This window comes from Typopeltis vanoorti, chromosome 3, assembly GCF_054136105.1.
Source record: "Typopeltis vanoorti isolate ZY-2024b chromosome 3, IOZ_Tvanoo_1.0, whole genome shotgun sequence".
NCBI classification, from domain to species: Eukaryota; Metazoa; Arthropoda; class Arachnida; order Uropygi; family Thelyphonidae; genus Typopeltis; species Typopeltis vanoorti.
In genome coordinates, this window is record NC_143551.1 from 40,978,068 (window position 1) to 41,000,738 (window position 22,671).

The 22,671-nt window shown below is 33.6% G+C and overlaps 1 protein-coding gene across 1 annotated transcript; it reads left to right on the top strand.

Annotated features, from left to right (window-relative positions):
* Nucleotides 1–1,477: 1,477 nt before the first annotated feature.
* Nucleotides 1,478–21,179, top strand: LOC150108075 (extracellular serine/threonine protein CG31145-like). Its single transcript, XM_090415576.1, has 8 exons — nucleotides 1,478–1,965; nucleotides 2,921–3,045; nucleotides 4,722–4,800; nucleotides 7,284–7,376; nucleotides 7,533–7,645; nucleotides 15,780–16,070; nucleotides 19,932–20,013; nucleotides 20,879–21,179. Exons 1-8 carry the CDS (start codon nucleotides 1,526–1,528, stop codon nucleotides 21,159–21,161), a joined length of 1,506 nt encoding a protein of 501 aa, XP_090271702.1. The 5' UTR covers nucleotides 1,478–1,525; the 3' UTR covers nucleotides 21,162–21,179.
* Nucleotides 21,180–22,671: the final 1,492 nt, after the last annotated feature.

Consider the following 22,671-nt stretch of genomic DNA (forward strand, 5'->3'; position numbering starts at 1 on the left):
CTCGCTAACGGCGGCCATCAACCATACAGTCTCATCATGCTTGAATGTAGACCATGCACGATATTATCGCCTTGGTAAATAGAAATGTTTTTTTTTTTTTTTTTTTTTTTTTTTTTTTTTTTTTTTTTTTTTACCACAATCAATTTCCTTTGAAAATATTATATTTCATTATTTACTATACATGGAATACAACGAAATCTATATTAATATTCATATTAATTTAAGACAGAACTTTTATAGGAAAATAACCCTCTATTTTAATTTATTTAGAGTACTTAATCAGACCCAATCGTTCATAACTAAAACTAGGATTTCCATTTCTTTTCTTCTTCTTCTTCTTCTTTTTCTTTCTTTTTTGTATAACAGATTTATTCAAAGAACCATTGTTAAATAATGCCATACAGATAATAAAAAAAAACAATATTTTTTAAAGATTTTTTTTTGTAAATATAAGAAGTTTCGCTTTTAAAATTTTTACATAAATTCATTTCTGGTTTAGTAATTTCAATATGTACAGAATTTATTCAGTCAAAAGTAATACTATTTCGATAGACATATTTTAAATTAAAACATGCATATGTTTACCACAGATCAAATACTGCTTTTCTAATCTTAAAGATATTTCTAAGAATAGGCTTTTATTTCTTTATGGAACATATTGACATGATCACCTCTTCCAGTCATAAATCACTTTTTAAGGAGGAAGAGAAGACTGGAAAATACGATCCTCTCATTCCTCCTTAAAGAGTGACATTATTTAATGGTGATTCGTAAGTAGCTGTTTAGCAATCGTATGATTTCGAAATTGGTCAAATTTATTTTTTTTTATAATTTATTACTTGATGTTGATTAGAACATATTTACTTTTTTAATCAATAATATTCTCTCTCTCTCTATCCATATATATTTATTTATTTATGTTTATTAATAATGTTACACTCCTTCATTTTTTAAAGCTACCTCAACTCTTTAAACAAAGAAGAAAAAGAGGGAAAAAAACAAGACTCTATGAAGCCTGCGAAAAATGTATTTTTTGTTCAATTCACATCGGCCCAGTGTATCTGTGAGCATTATATTTCTGCATCTCAAAATAATCCTTACCCCACCTACGGCACTAATATACTATAGGTTTATACAACCCTTCATGGGTGAGAGCGACATAAAAATATTATCATATATTTTGGAAAATATACTAACACCTGATGGCTTCGACAGTTATTTTAGTTTGGACATGGAATCATATATCTAGTGACATGACGTTGATGTCAGATACTTCGCGCCGGGGTTACCATAGTTACAGAACTCTGACTAGACGTTTGTAAGTCTTTGACCGTTTCGGTGAAAGAGCGGAGCGTTAACACGAGCTTTTGAAGCTGAATCAGACAATGAATGCGCACAATGGGCCATTATTATTTCCTATTCCGGTGTTAAAATACACGAATTTCCGTATAAGAATGAATTAATGTCTTTCATAGAAATCAAACGTCCTAATGAAACCCCACGGACTTTCAGGTTCATAAAGATCATGAAACTAAAGGTGAGGTGTTTGAGCGCTCTTGTTCTTACCAGTTGCACGTTTCTCATGATGTTCTTGTTAGAACTTTCCTTGAATCATGTTGCATATTTTGACAATTCAAATGGTGTATCGATTGAAGATAATGTAGCTCATCAATTACCTGTGGTGCTTCAGAAAAAATGTTTAAAGCAGCAAACAGGTTTCAGGAACTTCAACTTCACAGAATTCGTCAATAAATCTTCCAGTAAACTCCATCCAACAAGTTATGATTTGAAGATAAGTGCACATCGTAATATTTCGAACCAAAATGGGGATCCCCGAAATCTGCTAAATATTGATGACTCTGAAGAGTTCTTCATTTTGTTACGATATGCATTGGGACCATCAGTATTCTCGAAATCCAAAAGAAATTACTTAACAGTGCAAGAGATTCTTGGAATAGAGCCAAGGTAAGTCGCTCTTTTATATTATTAAGCATTATTTTTAGCTATATCCGTTTAGCATCCTGAGAGAATTATTTTAAATTAGTTTCTGTACATTACTAATTTGTTATTTATGCAATTTAAGTTAATTTCAGTTTTGCAGTAAATTCGATTAATTTACGTAAATTAATGCATTAAATTAGTTTTTAAACTCAGCTAACTGATTACAGTTAATTGGCAATAATTAATGACAGTGAATTTTGAAAATGCTTAGTTTTTGTCAATTATAAAGTAGGTGAATTGTATGGCGTAGTACTGCATTTTCACAGAACATCAGACGTCGTCTGGTTTTTTATTTTATTTTATTTTTTATTTTATTGTAACGCAGTGGACTGCGACATGAGCTGCTTCATTCCGAATTAATGTCATGAATTTCATTCTTTCAAGAATATTGAAATTGATAGCGAGATTTTGGTGGATATGAAGTGAAGGAAATATACGTATATCATTTTTAACGGATGAAATTGTAATGATAAATAACATAAATAAATAATTAGAAATTAGATCTGCCTTGCTTAGCCGATTTCACAATCAGCTGTTTAATATGAGAATAAAATAAAATTAACAAACGTATGTAAAATTACATGATGATGATGTAAATAGGAAAACATTGTTAATGACTCATGTAATAAATAAACAAATTTATCATTTCTAGTTTTTTTTTTTTTTGTCAAAAGTCGCAGCAAATAATCGATAAGCTTAGTTTATATCCAGCAATAGTATGCTGGTAGAGATATAGTTTTTATGCTGAAGTATTCCTTCCGTTAGAATAGCATTTTATAAACTTTTATATCTTAATACCAATACCTTCCTTAGAATAAAATGAAGATTATTATTAATGGATATTACTAATTAGATTACTTTCTTTTGTTGCTGTATTTGTATAAGTCCATTTTATTATTATTATTTTTTTTTTTTTCAGTAAAAACTTAACAGTTTGGGAAAGGTTTTATTTGGGTGTCAGTGAAAAGAGCCTTTATGCAGAAGATGATTCCATAGTGGAAGAGCTACTCCATGATATGGCCACAGCAAAGATCGTATTCGTAGGTGAGACTGGCAAGAGTAAATAAATTTCATTCTGATACTTTTCATTTACCAGCTTGATTGAGTGATTTGATAGCTTCTCCAGCTAAGAACAGTAGGTCGTGGATCTCACTGTTTATTTGTTTGTTTGTTTCTAATTTATTTTTCGGATATGTTTTATTTTTCTACTTTCTGCTGATTTTACGTTTCCCTTTAATTCTTTATAGTTATATTTATACTGTGTTCATGAATATTTATTTATTTATTTTTTATTTTTTGTTGCTTATTGGAGGACTGAAGTTCAAGTTTGTCTGTAGAACATGCCAAAATAAATTTGATATAGGTTTCTAACCTTTCGCGGTGTAGGCTGTGATATGGCGCAGCGGGATGTTTTACATGGTTTGTTCATTTGTAGTCGTGCGTCACAATGTACATAATTGTCTTTCTTGCATTACTGCAATTCTTCATCCACTCTTATCAGTAAGATAATGCTCTTTATCACGCTACTCATTCCATAACAGAATCAATTAAGGAAAAGAATGTGGAAAACTGTCTATCCAAAGTTCTCGATGTCAGTCCCATTCGAAAACATATCTGGAATAGATGATAAATTTTCTATGACTAAATTTAGCTGTTTCTTAAAAGAAAGAAGGTCAGTATTTTCCCGTGTCCATTAGAAATCCTGCGGAAATACTTTCCTTTATTAAACCCTTCGTAATAAAGTTTAAAATTTGCTTATTTCAAACTGTTATCTCTAGTTTCCTTTTATGTCTACTACATATTGGAGAATATTATGCGCGTTGACGCAATTAATTTGATGATGACTTTAAATAAGTATCAAAAATCGTACCGTAGTTAATATACTGCTCTTTGCGATTTATGATGTCCAGCCAGTTTACTTTACCGTCAGCTCTTGATATGTTTTCTTTTTATACTGAATTCCGAATCTAGAGGTATCAAACACATTCTGGGATACTTCACAACAACAATAATAATAACTGATGAACACAATATGAGATTTTTGTAACTGATGTTGCTTATTATTTTTATTTCATCTTTTCTGTTTTCTGTTTTTTTATCTACATAATTATATCTTTTTTTTCCTAACAGTTTCTATTTTCTATTTCAGTTTTATTTTTTCATCTCTTCTTCTGTTCTCTGTTGTTTTCCTATCGATTTCTGTTTTCGTTTCTGTTTATTTATTTGTTTGTTTGTTTGTTTGTTTGTTTCTAATTTATTTTTCGGATATGTTTTATTTTTCTACTTTCTGTTGATTTTATATGTTTCCCTTTAATTCTTTATAGTTCTATTTTATACTTTTTTTTTATATTTTCTTATTTCCATCTCTGCGTTTTCTTACTTCCATGTGTTATATCATTTTTTGTTGTTGTTGTTGTTATTTTCTTTCTAAATTTCCCTTTGCTGTGCCTTCAAATATTTGGTTTAAGCTTATGTACTATTGCGCACTCTATTTGTTTGCTATACTATATATATATATATATATATATATATATATATATATATATATATATATATATATATATATATATATATATATATATATATATATATATATATATATATATATATATATATATATATATATATTAAGAGTTTGCCATGTCCTGGTACTTTGGTGAAGTCTAAAATGTCCCAAATGAAAGAGTTGCAAAAGTCTATATGAATTTATCTTTGGCTAGGACAGAAAACTGGAGGAACCCAGCTAAAACTTGTTATCCACTATGAAAATGGAGGAAGGGCTTTATTCAAGCCGATGAGGTAAGATGACCATTTATTTTATTCTAGAAGAACTGTATAATTCTTAGCTACTTTCACTTCACACTACGGTAAACTCTTCATTATCCGGCTTTCGTAGAAAGCTAGTGTGTCCGATTGTTCAAACGATCCAAACTGCTAAAATATATGGCTTTCAGTAAATTGTAAAATTTCAAAGAAATTCACTGTTTAGAGTAAGAGTAAATGCCCACTTTTTCAATAAGTAAACAAAGTAGGGTTTGGATTATAGTTAGGCTTAAAAGCGAAAGGATCGTATATTTGTTTAAATTATAATTAAAAATAAGTTAATCAGAAACAATTATAAATAACACAGGTATAAAAACAAATACAAACGTAATTAAAATATCATAAAAAGATGAATTTGTCGATAGCATTCTTATATAGTGACATTGTGCTGACACAGAACTGAGCATGTAGATGATTTTTTGGCTTATATACAAAGTTCGTTTATTTGCTGTCGAAAGTAACACATAATTTTATGACATTTCAAATTGTCTTATCCAATTATGTCTTTAAAACTGCTTGATTAAAACTAAAAGTGAAGGGTAAGGATGATAGGCTTAAAAGCGAAAGGATCGTATATGGTGGAGCTAGAGCTGTTGCCGCCTGGGGCGGTCCCTGAGTTTTCCGCCCCTCTCAATACACACCAAGATTACTACAAAAAGTCAAACCACGTATAGGGAAATAAATTAAAACACTATGTTTATTTTTGAAGTAAAACTTTAATTTCAACATTCTAAAATGTTATTTTTCTTGCTTTTCTGTTAGCAAAATCGTCCATGACATTGGCGAAGTCTATTTCATTAATAATGTAGGTAATTTTTAATCAATTTTATTTAGAAAAACTCCTCTCACAACTAGCAACACTTACAGCGATTGTGAGGAAAATTCGCTGTAGTATTACAATAGTTGGAACTGAGTTCTCGAGACTGTATTTTAGAATATTAACTGCAAAAGTTCAAAAAGGTTGAAAGTGCCACCCGGGGCGGACCGCTCCCTCCTCCCCCCTAGCTATGCCTCTGCCGTGTTCTTTATCTCATTTATTCGTCTTTTAAAAATTAGTGCTTTTAATCAAAGGTTTCACTGGTTCTTTCGAAATGTTGGTTCTCATCAAAGATCAGGCAGTAATCTAAAGTGCCACAGTGACTCACGCTTGAAACTTTATTGTTGTTGTTATCGTTGCAAGATTTGGTTTGGTCCGGCTTGCAATTACAGCCAAAGCAGCTAATTGCTTTTTTTTAAGCAGCTAATAAGGCTATAAGGACAATGTATTATAGTGTATATGTTCATTACGTGAGTTTTGCTGGATAGTTTCTTAGTCTTGAAGGATGAAAAACCAGAGTTTTCGGAATACAAACATTTTGCTCCCTCTGGATAAAGACCATTTAACTCATTTTCAAGTCTCTGTAAAAGTGCCGATAAAATTCGAATATATGAACTTCGGGACAGAGTTCATGTCTTCGAAGCAGTGTAATACTATGGCAACTCATGCCAAAGTACTCTTCATAGCTTTGATCGCGTACGAAACTCTTTCATATTTTTTCAAGGACAAATATTTTTCCTATTTGTTATTTAACAATGCTGAATGTTTATTATCCTGTCTGTTAATTATCTTTATTTCCAAGTTGAAGCGTTTTAGCTTTTTTGTTCGTTAATCAGGATCTCGTTTAGTTGCTTTGATAATGAATGAATGATATCGCTATAAGAAATCCTTTGCGAAAGAAGCATTTTTAATGAATGTCTGGGATCATTCCATACGTTTGCTGTTATTATTATTTTACTTTATGCTTGTCAGCGCGTAGCATCACACTACACGACTCGTGTAAGTAGCAACAGTGCACTTTTTCATTAAAATACCTTTTCTAATTAACTGTATAAATATATTTTTTTCCCATAATTTACTACTTACAGGATAGTAGTTATACAAAATCACGACAGTTTTATTTCGCGGAGCACAGATTAAATGAGGATATAATTAGGACTGAGTACCTTTTCCAGTCTCTTTCAAAATGACGTGAAAAAATATGCCAAAGGTGGTTTAAAACTGAATATTCAAAATTTATCAAGATCGAAAACGGAATATATTTAAGAATTCCAGATAATTAAACGCGAGATAAACAAAAAAAAAATGTACTGTAGTAGAAACTTTTATTTTTATTTAAATTAAGGGGATATTAAATCCCACATTATTTTTTATTTATTTTTATTTTTATTTTATTTACTTTGAATATTAAATTTGGTGGAGGTGCCATCTGATGTTAGAAATCCGAACTGAATCACAAATATCTCTCATTAAAATTTCACTGATTATTCTCATAGCTTGAATTAATCGAATATCTTTCCAATGTAATTATTTTATGAAATTGAAAACAATATCCTTATAAGAACTGCTACACGTACCATAAACTACAATTAGTTGATTTCTTAGAATTTAAATAACACGATAATTATTCAACTGTTATTAGGTTCCCACGTGATAAAGAAACAGATCCAAATCATTTTTATTACGTGGACTTTGAACGTCATCATAGTGAAATTGCAGCTTTCCATTTAGATAGGTAAGTGTTTTTATGATATAATTTTAATCTTTTTTACTCCATGAAATATCATAGAGTGAGGTTTATAATAGAGCGAGTAAAAATATAGTAAAAAATAATGTGTATTATTCATTAATTAATTAAGCAACAGTTAAAGAACAATTTTTACTATTTCAGAATCCTTGGTTTCCGAAGAGCGCCACCTGTAGTTGGAAGAATTTTAAACATCACATCGGAAATATACGTCATAACAGACAGGGAATTATTAAACACATTTTTCATATCACCTGGTATGATATGATTATATTTTTGATTACATTACAAAAATTATATTTTTGATTACATTATCGTTTGAAAAGACGTGGATAAAGAAAAGTAGGGTGGGCTTAGGGTTATATAACCTGTAAACCCTTCTCTAAATCAAAAACATAAAGGAATGTGCAACACAATTGGCAATCATCCCCTCTCTGTTTGAGTCTCAACACGAATACTCTTCCGAATTAGCGGAAGGAGAACAAGATACATCATTATACAAAGCAAGAGCTAGAAGTGATGCAGCCAGTTATAAACTAACAGGTGTCTCTGGAGTAGGCTCTGGAGCTCCCACTAAGAGCTGAGACGTTGCAGAAGCTAGTTCAGAAATCATATTCAGAGGTAGGTAGATACCACTTTGATCCTTCACAATGAACAGCAACTTGCTCACAGTTTATAATAGAGTGAGGGCAGAGTTAGATAACGGGGAATAGATATACCACAAGGCATTGACAAAATTACACGTGGGGAGCTGGTATACAAACTCAAAACGATAAGTATGCAAAATGGGCTTGTGATGTGGATAGGAGAGGAGCTGACTGGTAATACCATGACATTGCAAAAAAGTGATTTATGGAAGAGCTGAGACCAATAAAATGAGAGCAACTAGTGGTGTACCACAGGGCTATGTCCTTCGACCAGTCCTGTTAAACTTGAATTGAATTGAATTCTTCAGCTCCATTGTCTGGAGGAATTATATGCTGATGACATAAAGTTGGATCGGGCGATAAAAGATATACAGAAATGTGTTACAGAAATCTTGCAGGGTGACTTCACCACACTAATCCTATGGGGAAATCTTCTTCTTCAACCGTTTGGTTCTGTCCACTGCTGGACGAAGGTCTTCCCCATGGTTTTCCAGACCGCTCGGTTTTCTGCCTCTCATCCATCTCACTCCTGCAACTTGTTCCAGTTCATCCCTCTACCTTCTTCTCGGTCTTCTTCTTTGTCTTGCTCCATCCATTGGTCTCCACTCTGTTGTTTTTCTAGTCCATCTCCCATCACTGTATCTGGCCAGCCCATCTCCACTTAGCCTGTTTAATGTATTTTACAATATCCATGACACCTGTTTGAGATCTTATCCAGATATTTGTCTTCCTATCTCAATGTTATTTTTAGCATACTTCTCTCCATGCGATATTGTATTGTTCTCAGCTTTTTGTTTAGGGCTTCTGTTAAAGTCCATGTTTCTCCCCTGTATGTTAGGGCAGAATGTATGCACTGGTCGAAAGCTTTCCTTTTAAGACTCATAGGGATATCACTTTTGAATACATCTCTCTCATTTTCCCATAAGCCATCCATTTAAGGTGAATTCTTCGTTCAATCTCTTTTCTTTGGCACTCCTCAAAGGATAACACTTGGCCCAAATATACATATGAGGTAACTTGTTTTATTTCATGGTTTTCAACTTTGACAATTCTTTGGTTTATGTATTTATTCATCATTATTTTTGTTTTTTCTCTATTTATTTTTAATCCAATTACTCTGGAGACTTCATTCAACTGATTTAGCCTTTCTTCCAGATCTTCAAGATTATCTGCTATTAGGACAACATCATCTGTAAATTTCAGATAATGCAGCCTTTCTCCATTTATGTTTATTTTTTTTTGTTTCCCAATCAAGGCTTCTAAAGACTTATTCTAATGCAGCTGCAAATAGTTTTGGAGATATGGGGAAATGTTAATGGGCACCAATTTAGTTGTTAAGTGTAAGGTTATGCATTTCGGACTCAGGATGTTGCACGCTGAGTATTATATTAATGGGAATTTGCTGCAAGCTGCTGATGACAATTTTAAGATGATAGTTTAGTGGGTTGAAGTTTAGAAGCTACAATGCTAAGGTAGTTAAGACATCATATTGGATAACTGCAAAGTAGAGAAAAATTCTGAATAGTAAGAATAAGGGAGTCATTTTCTCACTTTAAATGCTTGATAAGACCACGTCTGGGCTATTGTGCTCAGGTACTATTGCCGGTGGAGTTCCATGGATATGAGAAAGCTGTTGAAATTTCTCAGAACCAGGTAACCAAGATGATATCTAGCATGTGGAACTTTTCAAAAAAAAAAAAAAAAAAGAGGACAAAGTTAAAGAATGTAGTCTTTCAAAGTTTGAGAAATCGGAGAAGAGATATGATGAAAAATCATACAAGTCGGTTGGAAAGGGAATCTTACAATATAAACGCAAATGGAATTTTTGCAACTCATCATATTTCTAGTAAGTTATGTATGGTTAGGAATCATGAGGTCCAGGTTATTTTAATAGTATGTGGCTTGCGAACAGAATACGCTCTCGGTGGACGTTGTGTGTTTTCTGTGAAGCTTTCAAAGAGAGATATGATGGGTATGTGGACATTATATAATATTCGGGAACCCTTACGTCGATGAATGTATGACTTTCATCGACGTAAGGGTTCCTTTAAATTAAATATTAAAAGTGTTCCTTTAAATAGATATTTAGAGGTGTCAATATGTAATAACAAGAATGTTATTGTTAAAATATGTGATTGGAACGTTAGAGCGTCATGGTCTGACAGTTTTCTATTTGAGCATATTGCTTTGTGCAATTACTTTCATTTTGAAACAACTCTCCGCATTAGTTTTGGTTTACTTTTGAACGTTTATTTTTTTGAATTATGCATTTTATTATCAATTTAAATTGATATGGATATTTAGAAAATAGAATAGATAGAAGAATATAATCTCTTGGCAAGTATAATTTACTTGGTATCAAGTGAAAACTTTCTTCAGCTGTGTTTAATTATTATATTATTTTAATTAATTAAATTCCACTATTTTAATTATCCCAGTAATGCAGTTAATTATTCAGCATTTGATGCATTTCACTGTTTTTTAACTGGAACCGGGTGGTCGAGTGGATGAGGTTCTTCTTTGCCTACCAGGAGACCGTGGGTTCGAATGCTATGGCATGCATGCTGGTAAAATTCTTTAGTAACAGATGATTTTCATCTGCCGGTGTGAGATCACCGCCATTGCCTTTCTTGTTAACAAGTTCTGAAGTGATGTAAAAGACCATGGGTAGTCTCCACGGCATGGTTCCCGGATGATCCAATTCCTTAACTCAACCATGATATGCTTTGGATTTCTAGTAGTCTTTCGTGAAGGAGAACTTGCGTCAAGATCGTATCATTACTGCAATCATAATTTTTTAAAAAATATAAAAATCTCCCCTTCATCTGCACGTGTGCAGATAAGGGGATAGTAAAGGATACTCCAACAACTTTTTTTTTTAAAGAAATCGAATCCCATCCACGAAAGTTTGTAAACCTATGAGTATATAAATATTTGGACCATTGGTGATCTAGCCTTTAGATCAGGCTTCCTAAACAGAAAGTGGGGAACGCAAATAATCTGTAGGAAGTATGAGGCAATTTTTCTTTAAATTCTGATTATTATTATTATTATTATTATTATTATTATTTGTAGCGGATAAGTGCAGATCTATTCTGCAATTAATTTTTTTTTATTTAAAAAAAAACTTCCTTTAGATTTTTTAGTTATTATTAAACAAAATGTGTCTCTTGGCATTCATTGACAGTTACGTTATGGCCACGCCTAGTTGAAGGTAGTAAAACAGTCGACGAGGATCTTGTCCTCACCGACTGTGCGTCGGTGAGGACAAGATTCACATGTGCGCATCTATTTATATTTAATCGTGTTTGTGCCACAAACTGTGACCGATGTATAGGTTATATACGCTCGCAAATAATAATAATAATAATAATAATATTTTTTATCAGTTGGGTTGTTGGTTATTAACAAACCCTGAATTGTAGTCTAATAAATATTAAAATATTTAATTAATATAACATCTATTTTTCATTTATTGAACCCATATATATTGCATGTAAGGATCACTCGTTATTAAAAACGGGATGTTTGAAAGACGCATTAGAACCGGATTACTTCTCAACAGAAACAATTTCATTCGTTTCATTAAACTTTTTTTTTTTATTATTGAAAATTTCAGTTGCATCATTTTCGCTTCTACTGTATGTACATTGGTTCATATAAAATATATATTTAATAATTAAAAAAATCTTTCACATGTTTGTAATTTTTTATGACGCAAGTGTTAAAAAATAAATGACATTATAATTTGTGTATGAATGAAATATTATTATAACTTCTTCCAAATTGTCTTTGCCTAAGAGAGGCTGCGTACCCCTTTTAAAAGTAAAATTTTAAAAGGGGTACGCAGGTTTTGAAAGTTTGGGAAACAATAGGATAGATCAAGGCTTCCGAAACTTTTTTACCGTGGCTCGGTTATTTTAATACTTCATCTTCGTGACCCACTAAAATTTTCATGGCCAATAGGTAAAATAAAACAGATTTGAATGTTCATACAGTTTTCATTTATTATTATTATAATAAAGAAGCATTTACTCTTACAAAAATATAAAGAAATTAAGCTAAAGCCAAGTAATTTATTAATGAGAAGTGTGATACTGTTGTTTGCTAACTAGAAACTTCAGGTTTGGAGGAAAAGATGATAACTTTATTCTTAAATCCGGTTCAACTTCCAATCGGTTTCTGTATTTATGTTTTAGAAAAACCAGTGTTGTTGAAAAGCCTGTTTCACACTTATAGGTTGTGACCAAAGGCATTAGAAATTTTATCGCTTTTTCTGCTAAAACTGGGTACTCCTGACGGCAAGACAGCCCAAAATCCATCAGCGGTATTGTGTTGAAGATGCCTTTGAGTGCCGTATCACACGGCAGTTCAATTATAGATTCAATATCTGAATACGGCAATTCTGTCTCAGATTCTGCATTCACTGTAAAAGGATTCCTTGTCCATGCTTGGTTGCTGTTGATGGGGGGGGGGGGAAATATTCCTTCAGACTTGCCTGCAGTCCTAGCATGGACAAGGAATCCTTTTACAGTGAATGCAGAATCTGAGACAGAATTGCCGATAAGGAGTATAATATGAGTTCCATGCCGGATGAGATCTCATATTATACTCCTTTTGTAATTCTGTTAGCTTTGTAAAAGATTTGTAATTCCCTGCTTCCACACGACGGGACCACAAATTGAGTTTTTTTTTTTTTTTTTGCAGCTTTCATCTTCTCTTGCACTTTAAATACAGTTACATTGCTACCTTGTAATGTCAGGTTTAAATTATTCAAAAAATCAAAAATGTCACAAAGGTAGGCAACCTTGATTAGCCAATTGACATCATGAAAACTGTCTTTGACCCGGAGACCCGGCATTTAGCTTTTGTGACCCTGTGCTGGGTCGTGACCCACCATTTTTGAAACACTGGGCTGGATAATCCGGAACCGTGCTCTAGAAACCAAATGTAACTTCAATTTTTACTTCGAATTGAAAATCTCAACTCTCAAATGAGTTGTAATCGATAGAGTACATTGGAAAGATTTGATTTGGTTTGATTAGAATTATGATTGAAACGAGGCCAGTTGCGTTCTATCTATTAAATGCACCTGCTAGTGGGCGAGTTTTACGTGAAGAAAACCCTTGTAACCTTGAGATAAAATCTCTTCTACTTCCACATCTGACTATATAACCTACCTTCACTTAAAAAATTATCACAAGTCTTTCCAGCCAAAGGACAAATGTTACATTGTGTTCGCGACCGTGCTAGGAACGCGCTCCGTGAGGAAGGAAGGTAACACAGTTGCACAAGTATATATTGTAGCGCTTCGATTTTCAGTGAAACTTTAATAGGAATTAAGTGGCTATTATTCAGTTTTCTATTGCGTGTCGTACGAAATAATCTACTACAGTAGATAACAAACACTTCGCATCCTGGTCAGGAGTTAAATTACTCAAACGTTTTTCATGAAATGTGATATAAAGGCGAGAAAAATTATCAAAATTGATTAGGAAAACAAAATTAATTAACTGTGATTAATTTTTAACAAATCTTGGTACGCAGATCAACAAAGGTTTAAGCCATATGACTTAGTTAAATAATCGTAATGGTATCAGATATCTGATACCATTACGATTATCTCAAGAAAACAAACAAGACCTTATTCTTGCTCTGAAGTAGGCCAGTAGTAGAGTAGGAGTAGTAAAGTGAGGAGTAGGCCAGTTTGCCTCAAGAACTCCTGAATCACTTGGTGCTAAGCATGGAATATGTCCACCTCGAACTGCAATGCAGCCTTCACAATATCGTACCATGCTTAGCATCAAGTGATTCAGGAGTTCTTGAGGCAAACTGGCCTACTCCTCCTTCAGAGCAAGGTCTTGTTTGTTTTCTTGAGGAGAATTTCGGGCAGCAATGCGTCTCCTTATTGAGTCCCAAACGTGTTCTATGTGGTTGAACTTTGTCGGGCGTGCTGGCCACTCGATCCCATTAATATCCTCGGTCTCCAGAAGTAACACCATTGCTCGTGATATTCTCGTGATGGTAAGAAGTACTACTTTCACGCCTTATCTAGGAGGAAAGACTAAAACGACTCTCATCTGTAAAGAGTGCATTAGCCCCATTGGTGTCTTGTCCAATTTTTATGAATACAACACCACTGAAAACGTGCTCTACGATGAGCTAGGGATAAAGGGATGCAGACTACAGGCCTTCGGTCATATAGCCCTACTTGTAGCAGGCGTCTTTCACAGTCTGTCGAGATATCCGTGTACTTGAATGGAGCCGACTTGCAAGCTGACCTGCCGTAGTTCGTCGATTACGTTTTGTTGTTATCACCAAAAATTTATCTTGCTGTTCCGTGCTAGAGCGAGGGCGACCTCTTAGCAAAGGCCTGGAATGCATTCCATTGGTTTGAAACGCTGACCAGAGCCTGGATACAACACTATGTGGGATTCAAAACTCTCTGACAATATCAAGAATTCTACGATATTCTCGAAGCTTTATAATAATTCTTCCCCGCGTGAAATCATCTAGTGATGTATTTGAAAAATTACAAGACATCAAAGTTTGCAACTTTATTCCTTCACGAAAAGAGTTTCCTTCAAACGCAGTTCGCTTAGAGCAGCATTTTGCCTTTTATCCTACTACTGTAGGACCTGGGACTAATTATTAACCTAAAGAAAACAAAGTGCATGATTATATCAAAATAACCAATAAATAAGAAACTGAACATAACTGGTAACAAAAAGAAAATTGGACAGGTTCAGTCTTTTATATATTTGGGACAAATGTTTACAGACAGAAGAAATTCCCTTAAAGAAATAAAAAGTAGAACAGAGATAGCAAGAAAAGCCATTACTGATATGAAAACTGTTCTAACATCCAGAGACATTAATATAGACACAAGAAAAAGATTAATTAAATGCTGTATCTGGTCAAGCCTTCTCAACAACAGTGAAACTTGGACTCTAAATAAAGAAGCAGAGAAAAAATTAGAAGCTTTTGAAATGTGGACCATCAGAAGAATGTTGAAAATACCATGGACAGAGAAAATGAAAAACGAAGATGTTTTAAAGAAAGCAAAAATGAAAAGAACATTAATGAAAATAATTAAAGAGCGAAAACTTAAATATTTTGGACATCTAACCAGACAAGAAGGCATTCAGAAATTAATATTAGAAGGGAAATTGGATGGAAAAAAGAGGGAGAGGTAGACCCAGGAGTATGTGGTTCAAAGACATTAAGGACTGGACTGGCTTGAATTACCAAAAATGTTCCAGAGCAGCAAAAGAAAGAAAAAGGTTCCGTGACATGGTTGCCAACCTCCTTCTAGGAGATGACACTTGACTACCACGCGATCCCTTTGCGCGCGATTCGAAATTTTGAATGTGTACCTTTTTCTACTCGAAATTTGCTGATGTAATCTCCACAAACAGTGTTCATCCTTTGGTTTTGAACACCAGTTCGCCAATGACTGTAGATGTCGTTTATCCGCTAAGTGCTCTATTTCAAATCATTATACAGTATTTTACTTTTGTATTTAAAAAAGAATAAAAATAGAGAACGTCATTAATTTGCCTTTTAGTTATTGTCTCTTTTCTCTTTTATATTTTATAGAACATAACTTATCGCTGATGCAAAACAATTTCGTGACTTTTGTTTCAAAAGAATGAACACGAAAAATTGCCTTAATGTCTCTATACATTAACTTATACCCAAAACTCCCCCTCCCCTCTCTCTCTCTCTCTCTCTCTCTCTCCAGCTAACAACCTTTGTTTTCACGGGAAATGCGGTTACTACTGTGACACAGCGCACGCTATATGCGGTCACCCTGATACTTTGGAGGGTAGTTTTGCAGTCTACCTGCCGCCGCAGACACTGACCCCACGAAAGGCGTGGATACATCCTTGGCGGCGTTCTTACCACAAAAGGCGAAAAGCAGATTGGGAACTTGATAATGACTACTGTCGACTCCTGAGGAAATCTCCTCCTTATGATCGACCAGGACGGTTGGCTGATATTGCAGACATGGCAATTCTGGATTTTCTCATAGGTAAGAATATCTCACAAATTAAATTGCATTAAGAATTGAAGTGTTGTTTAAGCCACACAATGTAACTTTGTCGATATGAAATAACTGCGAAAAGTTGGTTCCGATTATTAGCATCTAGCTAATCGCATAATATGTTAGATGCTGATCATTTTAAACGTTCTTTACCAACAAAAATAACTAATAGCAGTAGAAAATGCTATGGCAAAGTTCGTTCTCGTGTCCTATTGTACCTTTCATGTCTTGAGCAACTTGATGGATTCTGTTGAAATTTGGCATACGGATCTTCTCATAAATATAGTTCTGAATTTAATTTTGTTACATGACGTCTTTTATCCATGTGAATGATTACTGTATGTGTAATATGTTACTCTACATAAAGTAAAATTTATATATAGTAACCCATTTATGTCAAACAAAGTAAATCTATCGTTGAGCAGACTGTGGTGGCAGCACATGCCTCGGTCTGAAGGTTTAATTACCAACTATCCTGTCTTCACGCTTTTCTTTTATGTAGGCATTGAAATTTATTAAGTTGCATCCAACATTTTACGAATGGATACCGTTATTGTTGAGCTCAGTGATTAAAAGTTTATTTATTCGACAATAGTTTCATTCTGTTATGCATTGATATTAAAGAATTGAACTTTGAAAAGTCAGGCACAACTTTTATTACTTCAAGGATTGCATTGGCATTATTTGCTGCTAAGTAAATTACATTGCAATATGCCAGAATATGATCATTTTATGTTTTCTTTGCTAGCAAAACCTTTTGATTAAATTTTGCAAAGTGAATACTTACATAAATATAACCCTCACTCCAATTTTCTTCTATTAACGTAGAAGAAAATTGGATTGAGTTTTATTTAACTCGCAAATTCGCTGTGAATTTTAAAGATAAATGTGCTTTGACTTGAATATTAGCACCGTTTCTACTAGAACGTTCACACATAGTGTGAACTTATAAGTTAAAAGGAAAATTATTATTACAGAAACTACTCTGAAATGTAAACTTACCACTACATTATCTACTTGCATGCTGTTATCATATGATTCGAAATAGGCTTTGTCAGTTTAAAGGTATTGATCTTATTTATATATCTTTATAAGGCCTTAGCCATAAAATGAAGAGATATTTTATTTATATATAAATAAAAGCCTTATTACCTTAATTATTATATTGGAATTAATTAAAGGAAAAATAAAAATGCGGGTGTGTAAATGAAAATATCCACTAAATAAAATTTTGCTAATATATAAAGTTTACAAACTTCATAAAAGAAAGAATCGGCAGTCACTGATATCGGATCGAAGAAAAGTGCCAGGTGAAGTAGGAAAAAATGACTTGTTTACCATCCCCACGGTAAAAGGTCTTCTTTCGTTTGCTTTGTAGCGGCATAGCTTCATCTCTTTGGTATTTGTGTGATTTATATTTTTTAATCAATTTTTCTTTAGCACAGAAGGCGTTACTTCTTTGTCTGCCGTTTTATCTTGATTATTTCGGGGCATGAAATTTTGTCTAAGGAAGTTTAAGCGATGTTATTGCACTTGATGCTGACTTTATGATTTGAAAATATTGGTGACAGTTTATGATCCAAAATATTTGAAACGGCTATGGAATGACTTCATACCTGTTGGTACACACTTCACTCTCAACACGTATCGGGACATACGAGAGAAGGAGGAGGCATGAACGTGTGCAAGAAATAAGAAAAATATAAATATTAGCCATTACTAGTAATAAAGTAGTAAAGGAATTAGATTTTCTAAGAGGTTTGGTTGTTAAATATATTAATAATTGGTTTTCTACCTGCTACTAGGCAAAGCCATTTGAAACGTCGATGTTGAAAAAAGATGGAACACGTTAATTTAACTGTTAACTCAGTTGCTAAACCAACCCCAAAAGATGGAAGAATTCCAAGTCAAGATTGGACCTCGTCGTCTGCTCAGTGATGTTATTTACCAGGAGCTCTCCATAACATATCCTGTGCCAGAAAATATTTACTATAATGATAGCAACCGTAGGATATAGTTTGCGCTTTAAAGTGGCACACCAACCTCGGTCTTATCGGTACCACGGTCGGCTCAACACCTGATAGTGTTACAATTTGTTTGAGTTTAAAAGAGAGAGAGAGAGAGAGAGAGAGATCTACTTCCCAAGTTAACCTGGATTCAATTTGAGTTAAAACTCTCTTGGAGAGATTCGTCTATGGATTGATACAACTGAATATATTCATTCTCTTTTAATGTTATAAAAATTTTTCAGCTCTTCAACTATTTCAAAACTTCAGTGATTTTTGTATTTCTGTGAAACGATGCCTTCATTACTGATACCCGAAATACAATCAGGATAACTTTCTGGCATGTAGAGAAAATGAAGGAAAGGGGGCTAATGTTCTAAAATAGCCACATAACATTACTTTAGTATGTCTGATTTATTAAAATTACTTTACATAAAGTGGAATAAAACATCTGCTAAGAAAAACAATTATAATAATATAATAATAATAAGCTAACGCCTTTTTATTCCCTTACAGTGAATAGGAAAACAATTAAGATGAAAGAAATAATAATAATAACAAAAAAAGTCTGTATGAAGTTTAGTTGTGTGCTGCAATGTTTAGTGGTAGGAGCATTGCTGTTTAATTTGTACATAAATGATATAGGAAATAACTTGAAAGGAAATATTCAGCTGTTTGTTGATGATGCGAAATTAGGTAGAGTAATAGTTAATCAAGGCGATGTGGAGAGCTTGCAGAACGATTTAAGTAGGCTGTCGGTATGGACAAAAGTTCATGGGTGTCGGTTTAATGTCGAGAAATGTAAAGTTGTGCATTTTGGGATTAATAGATTACAAGCAGTGTATCACATTGATGGCACTGTACTCCAGGAAATACATAAGCTAGAGATTTAGGGGTGGTAGACAGAGATTAAAGTTTAGAGGATATATTGCTAAGGTAGCCCTTAGATTACTTGGCTATTGAAGAACACATTAACAAGTAGAGATAAGGAAGTTGTTATTCCTCTTTATAAGGCCTTGATACGTTCACATTTGGATTACTGTGTTGCTCAAGTCTGGTCCCCTGGGTTTCTTGGGGATGAGGAAGCGTGGAGAGGATTCAGAGGTGAGTAGCCTGTGGAATGGATAGGAGAAAAAGATGGGATCTGATAGAAACATGTAAGTTGCTTAAAAGGATTTTATAGGATTGATACAAGGGAAATGTTTCAGCACTTGGCTAGAGGGACCAGAACAAGAGTCATCCTCTGGAAGTTGAATAAAGGTGTGGTTAGAAGGGGTGTGTGGACTAGAATTTTTGCTTGGAGAGTTGTCAATTAGTGGAATGGGTTGCCACAGTCAGTTGTGAGTGCTTTGCCTGTTAATGGGTTCAGTGGGAGGTATGATAGATTGTGTGGATAGATTGGGTCTCCAGCGATGAGTCTTCGGACTCCATGGAGGTGCCCGTATATTAATAATAATAATAATAATAATAATAATAATAATAATAATAATAAGTAACTTATTAATGATATATTTTGGACAAAAGAGACTCTAACCGACTACCATGCTGTCTAGTAGCTACAACCATGGAAATGCGAAAGTATATCCACCTTACCCAAACAAAACTGTCTTATTACAGAGGAAATTTTGAATTTGGTTTGACTTAAAACCGAACTAACTAAGGCTATGAGACAGCTATTTTATTGTCCTTTTTTTTTTGCGTTAATTGCATTTTTATAAATTGACTTCTGGTTATTTTATAAAAGTGCAATTTTAAAGTTCCTGTCGTCCTTGATGAGATTAGAAATAAATTTTAAGACTTTAAACAAAATGATTACTTTATGTATTCATTGGCCTCCTTTCAGGGAATATGGATCGACATCATTATGAAACTTTCAAGATTTTTGAGAACGATGGTTTCATCCTCCATCTTGACCAGGGACGTGGGTAAGTAATGCGAAAAGTGTTTCCTCATTCTTCCTACAATTTTTGGAATCTTTTCTTAATTGGTAATTTATTGAGAAATAAAATAAAACAAATGTGATAATCGTTCCTTTGTTAAATGGAGAGGAATGTTTGCGATTAATGTTGCAAAGTTGTTGTTCAGCAATGTGAAGCGAAACTGCTTCTGCATTACTGATTCTTATTTCATGAAATAAGATTGATTTCGAACGATTTCGATATTGCAATAAGCAAGATCGTTCGCTTACCTGGTATGCATTTACAATGCTTGTCATATACGTGTCAGAAATTGTGATTAGGAAGTGTTTAGAATGCATGCATCACCAGCATCAGTGGCATTCGCTTTATGTTTTGCCAAAATAAATGAATATATTAGTATAAATTCGAAAGACTTTGTCGGAATTTCATCTTAATATTACCTATCATATTATATTAACCCCAAACGTAAATTAAAAAGAGATTACAATTTATCATACGTTTTGAGAGAGAATTAGTTAAACGTGCTATATTAAATTAATGAATTGAAATTCAATTAATTTAATAAAATTTTTAAATCGATTAGTAGCTACAATATTGGTAACCATAATATATTGGTTACATTCGATGTTGAGGTATCAAAAAAAAAAAGAAAGCAGAATGAACGTATATCCACAAACAATTCTGTAAACGTATTTGTTTATTTATTTATTATCGAGGCAAAATGGGCGGATTTCTACACTTAAGAATTGGCGATCTTAACTTTCAGCGGACTGTGTTTGCTTATAGAATAGATACATAAATACGAGCTGTAATGTGCACGCATAAAATTGATTATTGACTTCATTTCAATGATCTTTTATCTATTTTGCAGATTCGGACGGGCTGGTCACGACGAACTGTCTATACTGGCTCCTGTTTATCAGTGTTGCTTCATCCGACAGTCAACGCTGATACGACTTCTGCAACTCTATTTTGGCCCTCATCACTTAAGTACTATAATGAGAACATCAATGAAACAGGACTCAGTGAGCCCCATACTTACAGAACCCCACTTACGAGCATTAGATCGAAGGCTCCGATTAGTTTTAGAAACCATTAAAGACTGTCTGGAAGACAGAAAACCTACAGATGTTATTCAGTATGATCTTTATTAGTTCCAGCTATTGTGTGCTTCAAACGGAACAGTTTCTTCCATATAGTTGAGACATTACGTTATAATGTCTCTGATATTCTCCACACCATGGAAGAACAACAAATAAATAAAGAAACAAATATTTCTTTCCTTTTCATGTTGTTCAGGTCACACAAATACACTGCTTTATGAGAGCCAACAAATAACTATGCATTTTTTATATAGACATTTTAATTCTCTCTCTCTCTCTCTCTCTCTCTCTCTCTCTCTCTCTCTCTCTCTCTCTATATATATATATATATATATATATATATATATATATAAAGTTTTTACCTTGGGTATATATTATGTTAAAGATACCAAGCAATTTTATAAGCTAAGTTTTTTAGTCCTTTTCCCCAAGTAAGTAAAGTTTGCGACTGCACGTAGTGCAACACTAGGCAACTCGTTGTAAAGGTGGAGTAAGTTCTGATCACTTTCCTTAGAATTTTCCCCTAATGCAAAGCACATTTCCTTGCGGAGATGTATGATGCTATGCATTAATGTAATGGTTACCACCCAGACCGGTTTCGATCTTAATTGAAGTCTCGTCAGTGGGAGTTAGACCTAAAAAATGCCGAGGGTGAAGTAATACAGAGCTTATAAATTTTACCTAAACATTTTGACCATTACCTTAAAGCACCTCTTCGCAAGGAAATGTGCTTTGCATTAGGGGAAAATTCTAAGGAAAGTGATCAGAGCTTACTATACCTTTACAACGAGTTGCCTAGTGTTGCACTACGTGCAGCTGCAAACTTGACTTGGAAAAAGGATTAAAACCCTAGCTTATAAAATTGCTCTTGGTATCTTTAACATATATATATATATATATATGACAGAATGATCATTGACTCGGTTAACATACATAGTTTTATGAAAAAAAATTGAATGACTAGAACCGAGATTTAATTAAAAAGGTTTTAATATAAACACACTACTAGTTTCGGCCTGTAACAGCCTTCTTCAGGTGACATTATAAAAGAAAAAACACTAAACATTGAGGGTTAAAAGACTATGAACAACATAGACAGTCTTTATACATAATTAGCATGAAAACATTGTATTTGTATTTGAAGCTGTTCTTTCATTTGTTGCATTGTTGGCAGAGTGCGTGCTTGCTGCATCACGTGAACGCCAGTACATGATTACAGCTGAATGACTATCTGGGAGGTTGTAGCTTAAGTTGTTATTTAGATGAACAGGACTGAAGATGATTTCTCTCGATTCCACAATTTTTCTCTCTATTTCGTCACTGCAACGGAAGATGTTTGTAGATTTTTCCCAGCAGACTTTGTGACTTTGGTTATCATCATTAGGATTAGCCGAGAAAAGGATATGACTTGATAATGCACTTGCTCGCTGTCTCTTGTAAGTAATGTCTCTCATGTGTTCTTCCATACGCATTTCGACAGATTTGATGATGATAACCAAAGTCACAAAGTCTGCTGGGAAAAATCTACAAACATCTTCCGTTGCAGTGACGAAATAGAGAG

Coding starts and splice junctions, on each gene's coding strand:
- LOC150108075 (XM_090415576.1), top strand. CDS start 1,526: ATGAAACTAAAGGTGAGGTGTTTGAGCGCTCTTGTTCTTACCAGTTGC. Junction 3,046..4,721: donor AGCAAAGATCGTATTCGTAG/GTGAGACTGGCA, acceptor ATCTTTGGCTAG/GACAGAAAACTGGAGGAACC. Junction 7,646..15,779: donor CACATTTTTCATATCACCTG/GTATGATATGAT, acceptor CTCTCTCTCCAG/CTAACAACCTTTGTTTTCAC.